This window comes from Phaenicophaeus curvirostris, chromosome 1 (genome assembly GCF_032191515.1).
Source record: "Phaenicophaeus curvirostris isolate KB17595 chromosome 1, BPBGC_Pcur_1.0, whole genome shotgun sequence".
In the NCBI taxonomy this organism is placed as follows: Eukaryota; Metazoa; Chordata; class Aves; order Cuculiformes; family Cuculidae; genus Phaenicophaeus; species Phaenicophaeus curvirostris.
Genome location: NC_091392.1, coordinates 91,953,231 through 91,965,543, shown reverse-complemented (window position 1 = coordinate 91,965,543; position 12,313 = coordinate 91,953,231). Strand labels below are relative to the sequence as shown.

Here is a 12,313-nt window from a genome sequence, read left to right as displayed (position 1 = left end):
GGCCCATGACATCAAGTTTCAGTGGAGCTCTTGCTGCAGCATAACAAATGCTTTGTGCACCTGTCTCATCAGGAAATCCAATTCCAAGAACATGTCTAAGAACTGGGTCACACGAATAGCAAAGGTTTTTTAATATCTCACTGTATGCTACAGAATCAAGAAATACCTCCTCTAATTGGTAGCTGTGACAGTCACTGCCACTCTGCCTGGCCTAAAGGGGATAGGTATCTATAAAAAAAAAAACAACAACAAAAAAATGCTTGCCCTGTGGAGATTAAAGGTTTGCTTTGGTAATTAAATCTTGTTTGGACTCCAACCACTGCACACTTTTAAATGGAAGTTCATAAACAGAAATTTAACGCTATATACAGAGTTCAGTAACAGCTCAGGTTTCATGCTGATAACTACACATTGACCCTGAGGCAACGGCTCCACTTCATTAAACATGAGCAGCTTTCCTAAGGAAGCACTATATAGCTTTTAAGATGCCAATACATCACAATTAGAGAACAGAAGGGTAGTCCTTTGTTAATAAAACCAGAAGATATAAGGAAGGTGCTAACAGGATAAAGTAAAAAACAGATTATTAATTGTCTTGTTTTTAACAGTGTTCTAGCATCTCTTGGCAGAGGAACTAGACAAATCATGGTGACTTTAGAACGTAACTGTAACCTTCCCTTCTGTAGCCTAAGGGCAGAACTATCCAGTATTCCTCAATTTATAATTTTATAATGAATTCAAAAAAACTCCTCTTTTTACAGAATATCTTTTAAGGCTCCTAACTACACAGATAACAAACCTTATTGAAATTCTGTTGCTTCTCTGCACAGATTTATCTATTGTCTTATCTTAACAGCAGCCCGGAAAGTGTTCTAGTTACACCAGTGACTTCCAATAGTTCAAAAGCTCAGCCTGTCTCTTCAGGAAGCAGCAGCTGCCATTTTCTCCAGTGCTGACTTTTTCTCCAAGTCTCCTCACAATGAAAGGTTTGGGAAAGGTACCCCCAGGAAACAGAACTCAGCAGTGACACGAGTTCTGACAAGGAGGGTGGATGAGGTGCTGAGGGGCATGGTTTGGTGTTTGATAGGAATGGTTGGACTCGATCCGGTGGGTCTCTTCCAACCTGGTGATTCTATGAGGTGCGCTACACATCTGGCAGACACAAAGACCAAGCACATCAGGCCTGAGGGCAGCTGGGGCTGCTGCTGTCGTGGTCACATTAAGATATGGGAGTTGGTGTTGTCAAAGTTGGCTGCACACTGTAATTGGGTCATCCCTGACATGGGAGTAAAGCCATGAAATTAAAACTGCATCCATTAGTCACCTCGCAGACAGGCTGCCTGGGTGCTCCTTTCTGCTGATAAAGTACACAGTCAGAGAACCTGGACAGTGCACCTCCTGCACGTTTAAAGGAATGAAATCAGGCGTCTGAGGGGCTACACCTAGGGCTACCTGAAACACTGCCTCTCGTACACAACTGCACTCTTTCATTCTTTGTTATTATTAATATAGGTAGCATAACATTGACAATCCAGCAGGCTCAAAAGCAGCCTGGGCACAGGGTGGCACAGAGAAGGTTACTGGATAACAACTCACATCTTGTGGTGATAGGACTAGGGGCAATGGGTATAAACTGGAGAGGGGTAGACTTAGGCTAGACATAAGGAGGAATTTCTTCACTATGAGGGTGGTGAGACACTGGCACAGGTTGCCCAGGGAAGCTGTGACTGCCCCATTCCTGGAGGTGTTCAAGGCCAGGTTGGATGGGGCCTCGGGCAGCCTGATCTAGTGGGAGGTGTCCCTGCCCATGGCAGGGTGATGGAACTGGAAGATCTTTAAGGTCCCTTCCAACCCAAACTATTCTATGATCTTCACCTAATGCCCTGAATGTTTTGTAAGCTGCTCAGGTGCTAGGTAAAGATTTACTGCAAGGCAAGCATAAGCCTTCTGAGATAAAACACACAAGTTACACAAACAGACATTGGAGCCACTGAGGTATACACACCTTGCTACACTAAGCAGCTAAAGGTCTCTGCGTATCTCCTGGAAGCACTTAAAATAGCTAATCAGGCAATTTACCACAAATTTTAGATTCCCAAGTAGTCTTAGAAAACGAACAACAAAAAAAAATAACATCACTCTCTCTCCCAACACTACTGTCATGCAAAGAATGTGACTACTGTAACTAGAACTTCACTTGAAGTTCTATCTAATGTTCACCTTGACAATCCTTTTCAGATAAGTTCTTTCCTGCAAGCATCACACATTAAATGTCAGCAGGCACCGGTGTCAGTCAAGATCAGGCTTATTAAGTACTCAGTCCTGATTGGAGTTAGGCCATCCTGATCAATTTTCTTCTGTGAAGCACTGAGAAAGAAAAGAACTCGTAGATTGAGAGTCAGAATCTCTGCTCAGCCTCAGCTGTGATCTAGAACTTGTTGCAGTCTCACAACTTCTAGAATTACATTTATGACCATGGGAGTAAGTAAGGTAAATATAACTTTTGCTCTCACACTTGCATGGAAGGTATTTCCTAGCCTGTCTGCTGTTCCACCTAAAAATTTCCTGATGGATTTTGGAATACCAGGAAATTCTGTCAAAACTCATGTGGAAGGTGTTGGTGGTAGGTTGACTAAAAAAAAGAAAGGTCTCAAAGTAATCCTCTTATTCTTGATCAAAGTGCCCGAGACAGTATCAAGAAACTACTAAGGAGAAAGATAAAATAGTTCTTCACTGTGAATTACCACTATCTTAAAGGGATTTATTTAGACAACCATAATCACACGTGATAAAAATAAGTGAAAAGTAAATGCTTCATTTTGCCTTGCCTAGTTCCAGTAATGCCCAAATCAGTTTGGAAGTCCTGAAAGTCAGCTTTGAAAGTGTCTTTCATTTTGTTTTAAATAAATCAAAGATTTCTGCTATGGAAAAAAAATAATGTAAATGTTTTTATGTTACGTTTATAACAAGGCTTTTAAAGAAAATAGTTACAGGTATTCAACTGCATCAGACTTCAAAAGAAAAAAGATTACACATACAATACAAAAATACAAAAAAATATTTTTTAGAACTTACAAACTCAAAAGTCTAAGTGGTCAGAACTTCCTAAAATAAAAAAAGAAACAATACACTTCGAGATGCACTTTCCCTTCTCCACTTGCAGGTTCCACTTTAGCAGAAAGAACGGTTTTAGAGGCAGGATAAAAGCTATTAAAGTATTGAACTCTACAACCAGTTCCATGCTGAAATTAATTTAGTGGTCGACACTATCAGGTATTTGAGTTTAAAAAGACTCTTATGTTTGTTTGAGGGCGGGGTGGGTGTTGCTGTTGATAACTTTCTGTTTAACCAGTTCCGCTGGTAAAATGTTCTAAAAATATACAATCTGAATTACACTGAATTTTAGACAGCCCTTCCTAGGCTTGAAATCCTACAGCACTGTTCATCAGTATGAGAGCTAGGAAATTCAACTGATCAGGCTAATGTCATTGTTGAAAATTATTGCAAAAGACAGACAGGTAGGAAAAGGCCAAGTTTTATTCCTGAAGTTGACACTCGTTAGGACTGCAAATACAGGATTCTTCTTTAACCTGATAGTGTCCACTGAGGTCACAGCATCAAGGCATTTTGTTTTAAATGGCAAAACAGGGAAAGTGCATCTTAGGTTTTTCATACTTAAGCAGTGAGCTACTGATTTTTGGTGTGGCTTTTATTCCTTCTAGGCATAGTAAACAAAAATATTTCAACCAAACGTGAAGCTTAATGTACATTAGCTTGCCTTTTTGGTGGTGGCTTTCGTGTACCACAAGGAAATGCTAACAAGCACTACTCAAGGCTAATGACTTAAGAGGAGTACACTGAAAATACTGATTTACCTTTGTAGTAAATACTCTTTACAGACTGTATCTAATATACAGACAAGGCCCATTTCCTTAGGATGAAAGAGGCCACAGGTTACACATCCTACATGAAGTCTTAAACAAAATTAGAGCTAAATTACCAAAGCCACTCAGAGCAACATAATTCCTAGTTTGCAGAGACTTAACAAAAGGTGACAGGAGAAAGAAAAAAAAAAGGATCCAGGTTCTTATTATTTCCTGCATAAGTTTATATTCAAAGTAATAGTCCAGTAACACTTCTAGCACGAGACAATGCTCACTCTCTTTTAGCTGTATTCTTAGGAGTCAACTGTTTCTCTTGTTACTAAGAGGGAGCCGGAAGTGAGAATGCGAGTGCATTCAAAGTTAACCTGATTAAAGAGACAGTAACCTTTTTCATCCACCTTAATTAACCACTGACCAAAAAAAGAAAAAAAAATTAAAATCTTAAAAAGGTACCACTCCAACTTCTTTATTATCTGAACCTTTTGAAACTAATCACATGGAACTACAAAATTAGCAAATGCCTTGAAATCTGTATACAAAACATAAATTACCTCTAATTTCAAACTCAGTTATTAGTGTACCACTCAAAATCTTAAAAAAGTGGCTCCAAAGATAGTCTTATACCATTCTTAAAAAAGGAAACTGTTCCTTTAATGTTACACCCTCCCCTCCCCCCAAACACCCAACTTTCAATCCACATCGTTTAGTTATTTTCGTGGTCATGGACATTTCCAAGATGAGATTTTATATTTCGTTCCCATAGCTTCTGGTTGTCAGAAAAACCATGCTTTCCTTTGTTGAAGGAATTTGGTCCTGCTGAGGTTGGTGTATCCCTGTGAAAAGTAAAACAAGATCAACTGTGAAAATCAGTTCAATTAGAGTAGCTTGTGCAACATGACACTGAAAACACCACTTCCAAGTCCAGCCTGCTGCCAGAAACTACGACACATTTATTTCTTTCTGTTACATCAGGAGACCTCACTATTAGCAAATGTAAGCTGACCACAGATCTCTCTGTGGCAAGTCAAGACAGAGCGATGTGACAGAGCAGCAGAGGAGGTGGGAGTAGCAGTAACTGCTGCCAGTTGTGAAGAATTTGGTGCAAGGGTTATAAAACTGAGGATTATATAAAATTTGCCACTGGAGAAAAGAACCCCCACTGAATAGCAGCAAGCCTCCAGAGGACTGACTTTAACAGCAATTTATCATGATAAAACTTTTTCAAAATATACATGCTCAAAGTTCATCACTAACTTAAATGAAGCCTCCTGTGAAAACATACCTATTTATTTTAGGATTGGCTCTATACTGTTTCAAATTTGTGGCAAGCAGAAGAGTTAAATACATTTGTTTTAAAAGCAAACAAGCTATTCTTTGCCTCTCCAAAAGAGATGATTCTAACCTCCCTCTTGCACAGGAGTTTAAAAATCTGAGCAGACTATCCTACTTCAGGGCAGATTATGAAATGGAGAACTAGTAAGATACAAAGTTTAGCAGCAAGCAGAAACTCCCACCTACTACCTTTCCAAGAAGAAAAATCAGCTTCTATTTAATATAGAATCGATTTCTTCCTCAAAACGAAAGTGGCAAATAAGATTCAAAGAGCAAATATAAGAGTATTGCTTTTTAAACTACAGCTGAAACATTAGAAAATGTCTACATTAAAATGTTACTGTTTCTGAAGAAAAGCTTTCTGAACCTATTCTATCTTCCTGTATTTCTAAACCATCTACAAGATCTGGCTTGTGCTAGAGGAGGTATTCCCACATGCTCACCCTTCTCCAAACCAATAAAAGCGGACCTACCTTCCAATGTTCTTCATGCGCATCTTGGCTTCTGGAGGCATTTCTTCTGGTTCACTCTACAGAGAGAAAGGAGGTTAGAGTGTGGATGGCTGGTATCTTTCAAACATTTCAAATGCCCAACAAGATAAAGGAATGGACTACTGCCCTACAGGAAAGCAAAGTGACTTAGGACAAAACACAGGTTCTACAAGCTTATAGAAATAAATACAAATTCCTTTGCTCGCCTCAGTGCCAGAACAAGCAGTAGCACAATAATAAAATACTTAGAAAAACAGAAGAAACACAACTCTTCTTCACCACCCCTTTATCAAGCTCACAGAAAGCAACTGTTAATTCAAATTATGCTGTGCATCTCATTTTCAGGGAAAAGTTTTCAGCAGTTTAATGATTTCTTGAACAAACATAGAGCTACAAAGTTGCACATTCTTAAACAGAAACACAAGAGATGTTTCTAGGTGAAAATCCCAGAGATTTAGGTAAAGGACCTTAAATGACCCGCTCTGTCTAACTCTGATCCACACCAATGGTACTTTAAATTGTGTTGATCACTGTCTTATTACTCACATCTTCATCTTCATTGAAAGCTGCGGCTACAGAAAGGGTTTTTGGAGCAAGGGTTGGAACTGGCTCTTTAGGCTTCTGAAAGAGACCAAAGGCACACATCAATTAAGTCCATTAACTTATTAAAGCCGCCCTTGGTATTTTAAATATTTTGGTAAAATGAAGTTGAACATCTTCACTGAAATGGGAAAAAAGGGGGGAAAAATGTTTTTGTTTGACTCAACCAGATAAAGGTTTCTCTCTAATGAAAAAGGCAAATGGCTGCTAATTTGTGAGAGAGACATTATGAAAAGCAAGCCAAGCCCTCTCATATTACAACTCCCTACAAACAAGTCTTAACTTTCTAGCACTGCAGGGGTATGCCAACACTGGTGCATGACACAAACAATTAAATCAGAACTTGAATATGTTGTGGTGTTCAAAATTTTACTATGTCACTGTTTCCATTATTCTTTTGGAGTATTCTTATCTATCAGCCAGGAAGATGAATATATTTATGTTGTTAAAAGATGAGAAAATAATAGCTTTCTGGCTTAAAACAATCCAGTACTTTTAAAGTAGCATCAGTGTGCATCACACAGTCCAATTAATGTAAGGCTCCTTTAAAAAGTATTGGTTTGATTTCCAATACCTTCGCCTATTTAAAGTGCAAGAAGCTATTAAACTCAAAACTGTTACACATAAACCAGCAGACATATCAAAAGTATAACAACTTTGAGACCTGTAAGAAAGCATTGAGTCGTCAGTAACAGTTTGCTTCTACAGTATTGCCAATTATCTAAATCAATCACACACAGAGCTTCCTTAATTTTGACTTTATTGGTCATTATTTCACAGACATTCAGTTTTGAAGCTGATGCTGCAGCAGAGCCCTTATGTGACTGTCTACAGTGGTTCCTCACCAATAGTGTATGAGGTATAAATACTGTGCCGTATTTTAAAGCATCAGCTCCATAGGAACAAGTAACAGACTAAATGAGTAAAAAATGACTAAAAACAAACAGCATAAGTTTCAGCACTGTCCAATCTGGTGCACGGTCAGTTACCCATTAAAGCCAGAAATCCTAGGCCAAATGTATTGCCGCTGGAAGTATCTTTCTGCATGAGAAATCAGAGCTTGCTAGCGGCTCAGAAAAGACAGCTTTGTCAATTTTTCCAAAGTCTGAGCTGACCTGATTGCATTTATACCCTAGAATGCTGCCAGCCCACATGTCCCTCCCATCTCAAAATAACAGAGCGCTCTTTTCATCTTTTGCAGATCTGCAAAATGCTAGCATTGCAGGTGCAAGCCTTTCACGATTACAGTTTGAACTTAATCCAGACAAGGATTTATAATGCATCTACCACAACGGTACGTGGGAAGTATAAATTAACTGTATTAAACAGAGGGGCAGCATCTGGCTTGTCCTTGCCCAAGCCAGTAGAGGACCACTTTGGCAGTAAAGGGAAGCATCAGACCCACATCTGAAGAAGCTTAAGGATACCTTGTACAGGGCAGTAAAGGGCATCAGAATTCTTAGAAACCTGTACATGTAACCAACCAACCCTCATCTCCTGCATATAGTATAAAGGAACCATACTGACCTTGCCAAGAACAGGCAAAGTCATGAAAAATAAACCATCCTTCCCCTTCTCCTTCTCGAGTTCATTTCAATCAAGCCTCATGCTTCCTAAGACAACTGACCTAGTCTTAAGTACTTACACACGCATAGCTAGCTGGCCCTGCAATGCTTTCTTAAATTTTATCCAAGTTACCCTAACATAACTGAAGGCTTTCCTTCTGCAATGAAGCATCCCCGAAGCACCTCCCCCTTTGCCTCATTTTCTCTAAAATTAAAACCCCTTAGACAACTTACATTTGCTGCTAGTTTGATGGATATTGCAGATGCCTTCTTTGCTGTCTGACTGCCTATGGAAAATCCAAACTTGGACATTTTGGCAGGAGCAGGCTTTGTGCTGAAGTCTTCAGCTTCTTCATTAGCTGCCCGTTTCTCTGCGCTGCGACTCGAACTTTCTCCTCCATTACTGGAAGAAACAGTCTTAGTTTTCACAGGTTTTTCTGCCTCTTCTTCAGGTCCTGGTGAAGTCGAAACAACTTACCAAGATGAGCTATTTTTACTGAGCAGATTGATGGGAGCAGCAACCTCAAAAAGCATTATACTTTGAGTGCAATAGGTAAGGTGTTTTTAGTGACAGTATTTTCCACCAACGTACATTTAGTGGACAGCAAAACACAAAGAAGAGAAGAAACTGCAAGCACTCCACTACTTGTAAAGAACTTCTTGTGTATGAGCCAGGAAAACAATCTTGAAGCACCATCTCTTTATTTAGTACAGAAGTCAAAGTTCATGTAGTAAATTTAATGTAGATCACTAAACTTTTTTAAGGTTTAAGTTGCCATAGATAAGCTTTCATAATTGGAATCCACTTCCAAATCTATAGTAGACAACCTAATTTAAAATTTAATCTACTAAATTTCTACAAAAACATGTCCATGCCAGTCTCTAGGCTTGGCTGGCACAACTCTAAAATAATGGAAGTGATTACAGGGAGGCCGGCTGTCTCAATCATGTTTCAAGTCACTGCTTGTCCGCATCTCATCTGTAATAAATCTGCCAATCTCTGCGTGAGGAAGGAATCAGCACTAGAAAAACATACATATAGATTTCACCTTTTCTGGTTTTGTATGAAGTAGTGGAAAACATAGCAGCCAAACAACAATCCACAGAGGAAAAAACACTCAAATCACATTTTCATTGCTGTACACTCAGCTTCTTCAGCTACATCAAGAGACAAAGGTGTCCTTGGAAAACTCACACCAAACAGAGTAACTGCTTCAGCAAAAATACATTTCTCTGCTGCTGCAATAAGAAAACCACTGCAGTAGCAGGAGGAATGGACAGGAAAGTGCTCATACTATCAGTCTAAGAAAAACTGGAGCTAGTACCAGTTCCTTGTTATATCAAGTGGAGAACAGGACCCTCCACACACAGCAAATTCAGACCATGAGGGAAGAAAGCTCTTTGTGCTGCTCTCTAAGAGCAAAAAGCTATTAAGTAAAATAGAGCAATGAGAGAGAAGTTAGGCTGAACTTGGGCTCAACAAGATTGTAGCCCTGAGAAAGCAAGTGACATTAGGAAAAAAGAAAAACTAGAAACACCATCTATATATTTTTTCAGTTATTTCCCAAATCACAAGTAGCAGAACATACCCCTTCTACTCCACTCTTCCAGCTATCAAGCTATTAAGTGACTGGAACAAAAATTGAGTTACTTTTCTCCTTTGGGAACATGGCAGATCATAAAAAAATATTAATAACTTTAATCAATTTTGCTTTATTGAAAATATAGTACTAATCTGCACCACTAGAAATTTGACCCAGAAAGTAAAGATAAGAAAGTGACAAGCACAGAAGGACAGAGAAACAAGCAAAATTTACACAAGTGACCTTAGGTACTCATTGCTGTCTTAGCACAATTTTCCAGACAGCATTCTGCAAGCCTATGAGAAGCTCTTTACAGGTTGTTCATGAAACCACATTAAACAGAATATTTAATTACAAGTCCAATCTAGGTACACTACAAACTGAATGGTGATTCAAGGGTAGGTAGAAGATTCATTGACCTTCGAAGTGTTGGAACTGTGGGCCTAAAAGTCTTCTTCTTCATAAGATACAAAATCCACAACAGCCCAAATCTCAGGGCACACTGGACCAGTCCAGGTTCCTAAGCTAATCCAAGTTTTAAGTTAATTACACTACAGCTTACTTCTCAGACTGCAAATTGTAGAATATTGCTAAGCACAAGATGAAGCCTAACACAAGCTACCCACGTTTTCCCTCAAAAATACTAAATAGCCCCTCTAGAGATTAGCTCCTATCACCACTGCATTCTGAATGTTACTTTGACTAGGTTCTGCTTAGGATGAGCTGAAGGAGCTATAAGGGCATAGGACAATTGGGGTAGGTGGGGAGGGAGCCATTGTGCTGTTCTATTTCTTCAGGAAACAGTTAGACATGCAGACGTATATTACCCATAAAATGGGTCTCTCCCATCTCCTATGCCAATACTTACATTCTATTCAGGATATTAAGGCCTCTTTATTAATATTTTCCTAGAGCTCTTAAGGAGGTCATACTTTGCCTACAAAATGCCCCTGTACTCTTAAAAAAAGTAGTCTGACCAATGCTCTTTTCATTAACACTGATAAAAAGCTGTCCTACTTCACAGATGAGTTTTTCTTATGAGTATCAACAAGCTACTAAGTGAACAACTTCCACTGTTTGGGCGGTTTAAGTGACAAATACTGCCAGTACTAATTGCACAGCAATTTCAGTATCTCTTGCCCCTACGGGAAAAACCAGTTACAACGAAGTTCACTTTAAGGTAAACCCCTCTGATCTTGATAAAACCTAAAGACTAAATTTGCTTTCAAAAATTACGAGGGAATAACTATCCTTAGAGCCAATGTACCACAACTCATTAAGATCACGTTCCAGCACACCAAGCTATACAAGATGGTACGGATAACTGATGTATTGATGCTGCCCAGTTACTGCAACCCTAACAAAAAGAAACTCAAAAAAAACTCAACCCAAAACCCAACCAACCAAAAAATCAAAAAACCCAGCAGAGAACCATGAGTCAGTAAACTATGTAAAATCAGGTATTACTGTTCATATTTTAGAGATTATCAGAAATAACAGCCGCTGTTGAGGCTACCCTAACTGGTTTACAAGCTTAATTTAAGCTTAAACAGATCAAAGAAATGCCCTCTGGCAACAGATACAGTTAAACAACAACAACAAAAAAAGCCAGGAAAAGGAAGCTTTATCTTTGAAAACCTGCTTTCTTCTCAGTTTTAACACAGGGGAAGAAAGAAGAAAAGAAGTATATGACAAAAAAATTTAGTACATCTGATGATAAGCCATACAGAGGATGTCCTGGACAAGAATGGACTTGGATAGGAATGTCCAAGTCATAATACTGTAAAACCAAACAGAAAACTCGCAGATTGATGCCAAGCAAAAAAAACCCTAGGATACTTAAAGCAGCAGGTAAGGCATATTCAGTGTACCCATTCTCAAAAAGGTAGCACAGCTGTTAAAAGCCAATCTTTAAAATACTTTCCTCATCCTTCCCAGCAGCAAGGACCACATTTCTCTTAATACATGGCAGGACTGCTCCGTATACATTTTAGAGAGAGAGAAATAGAATCACTGAATCATAGAACTGTTTGGGTTGGAAAGGACCTTAAAGATCATCCACTTCCAACCCCCCTGCCATGAGCAGGGATACCTCCCACCAGACCAGGCTGCTCAAAGCCCCATCCAACCTGGCCTTGAACACCTCCACGGATGGGGCAGCCACAACTTCCCTGGGCAACCCGTGCCAGTGCCTCACCACCCTCACTGTGATGAATTTCTTCCCAATGTCTAATCTAAATCTGCCCCCTTCGAATTTAAAGCCATTCGCCCTCGTTTCGCCCTCGCCCTATCTCTCCATGCCCTTACAAATAGTCCCCCCCAGCTTTCCTGCAGCCCTTTCAGGTGCTGGCAGGCCTCTACGACGTCTCCCCGGAGCCTTCTCTCCCCCAGCTCTCTCCCCCGTTAACTTCAGGCGCGGCGGGCGGGCCCTGGCGCGGCCCCCCCGGTCCCCGCCCGGCCGACGCCCCGCACCCCCGCGGTAGGGGCCCGGCCCGGCCCCGCTGCCCGCCCGCGGCGAGAGGCGCTCGGTGTTCACCTCCTCCGGGCTGCGGCCGCTTCGTCTTCTCCCCCTCAGCTCTCCCGTCCGCCATTTTCCCCCACCGCCGCCTCCCGCGCCGCGCGTGCGCCAACGCCCCCCCCGACACCAACCCCGCCAGGTCCGCCCCATTGCGCCTCCGACCATAGAGACGCGCGGGTGGAAGGCAGAGCGCCCGACCGCGCCCCACCCCCTTCTCCCCATCATCTCGCGTCCGACCAGAGAGAATGACGAAGGCGGAGGCCAGAGCGGCCCCGCGGCACCGTCGCCGGCAGGGGAGGGCGGGAAGGCTCCGGGTGACGCTGCTGCAACGCCTTCCGGC

At 40.9% G+C, this 12,313-nt stretch overlaps 1 protein-coding gene across 1 annotated transcript; it reads right to left on the bottom strand.

The window, feature by feature from the left end:
* Positions 1-4,334: 4,334 nt before the first annotated feature.
* On the bottom strand, positions 4,335-12,080 carry PCNP (PEST proteolytic signal containing nuclear protein). The gene is made up of 5 exons (XM_069868385.1): positions 11,992-12,080; positions 8,107-8,327; positions 6,254-6,328; positions 5,690-5,745; positions 4,335-4,717 (listed from the first exon to the last, which is right to left on the bottom strand). The coding sequence occupies exons 1-5, from the start codon at positions 12,044-12,046 to the stop codon at positions 4,588-4,590; spliced, it is 537 nt and encodes a 178-aa protein (XP_069724486.1). The 5' UTR covers positions 12,047-12,080; the 3' UTR covers positions 4,335-4,587.
* Between the last annotated feature and the right edge of the window lie 233 nt (positions 12,081-12,313).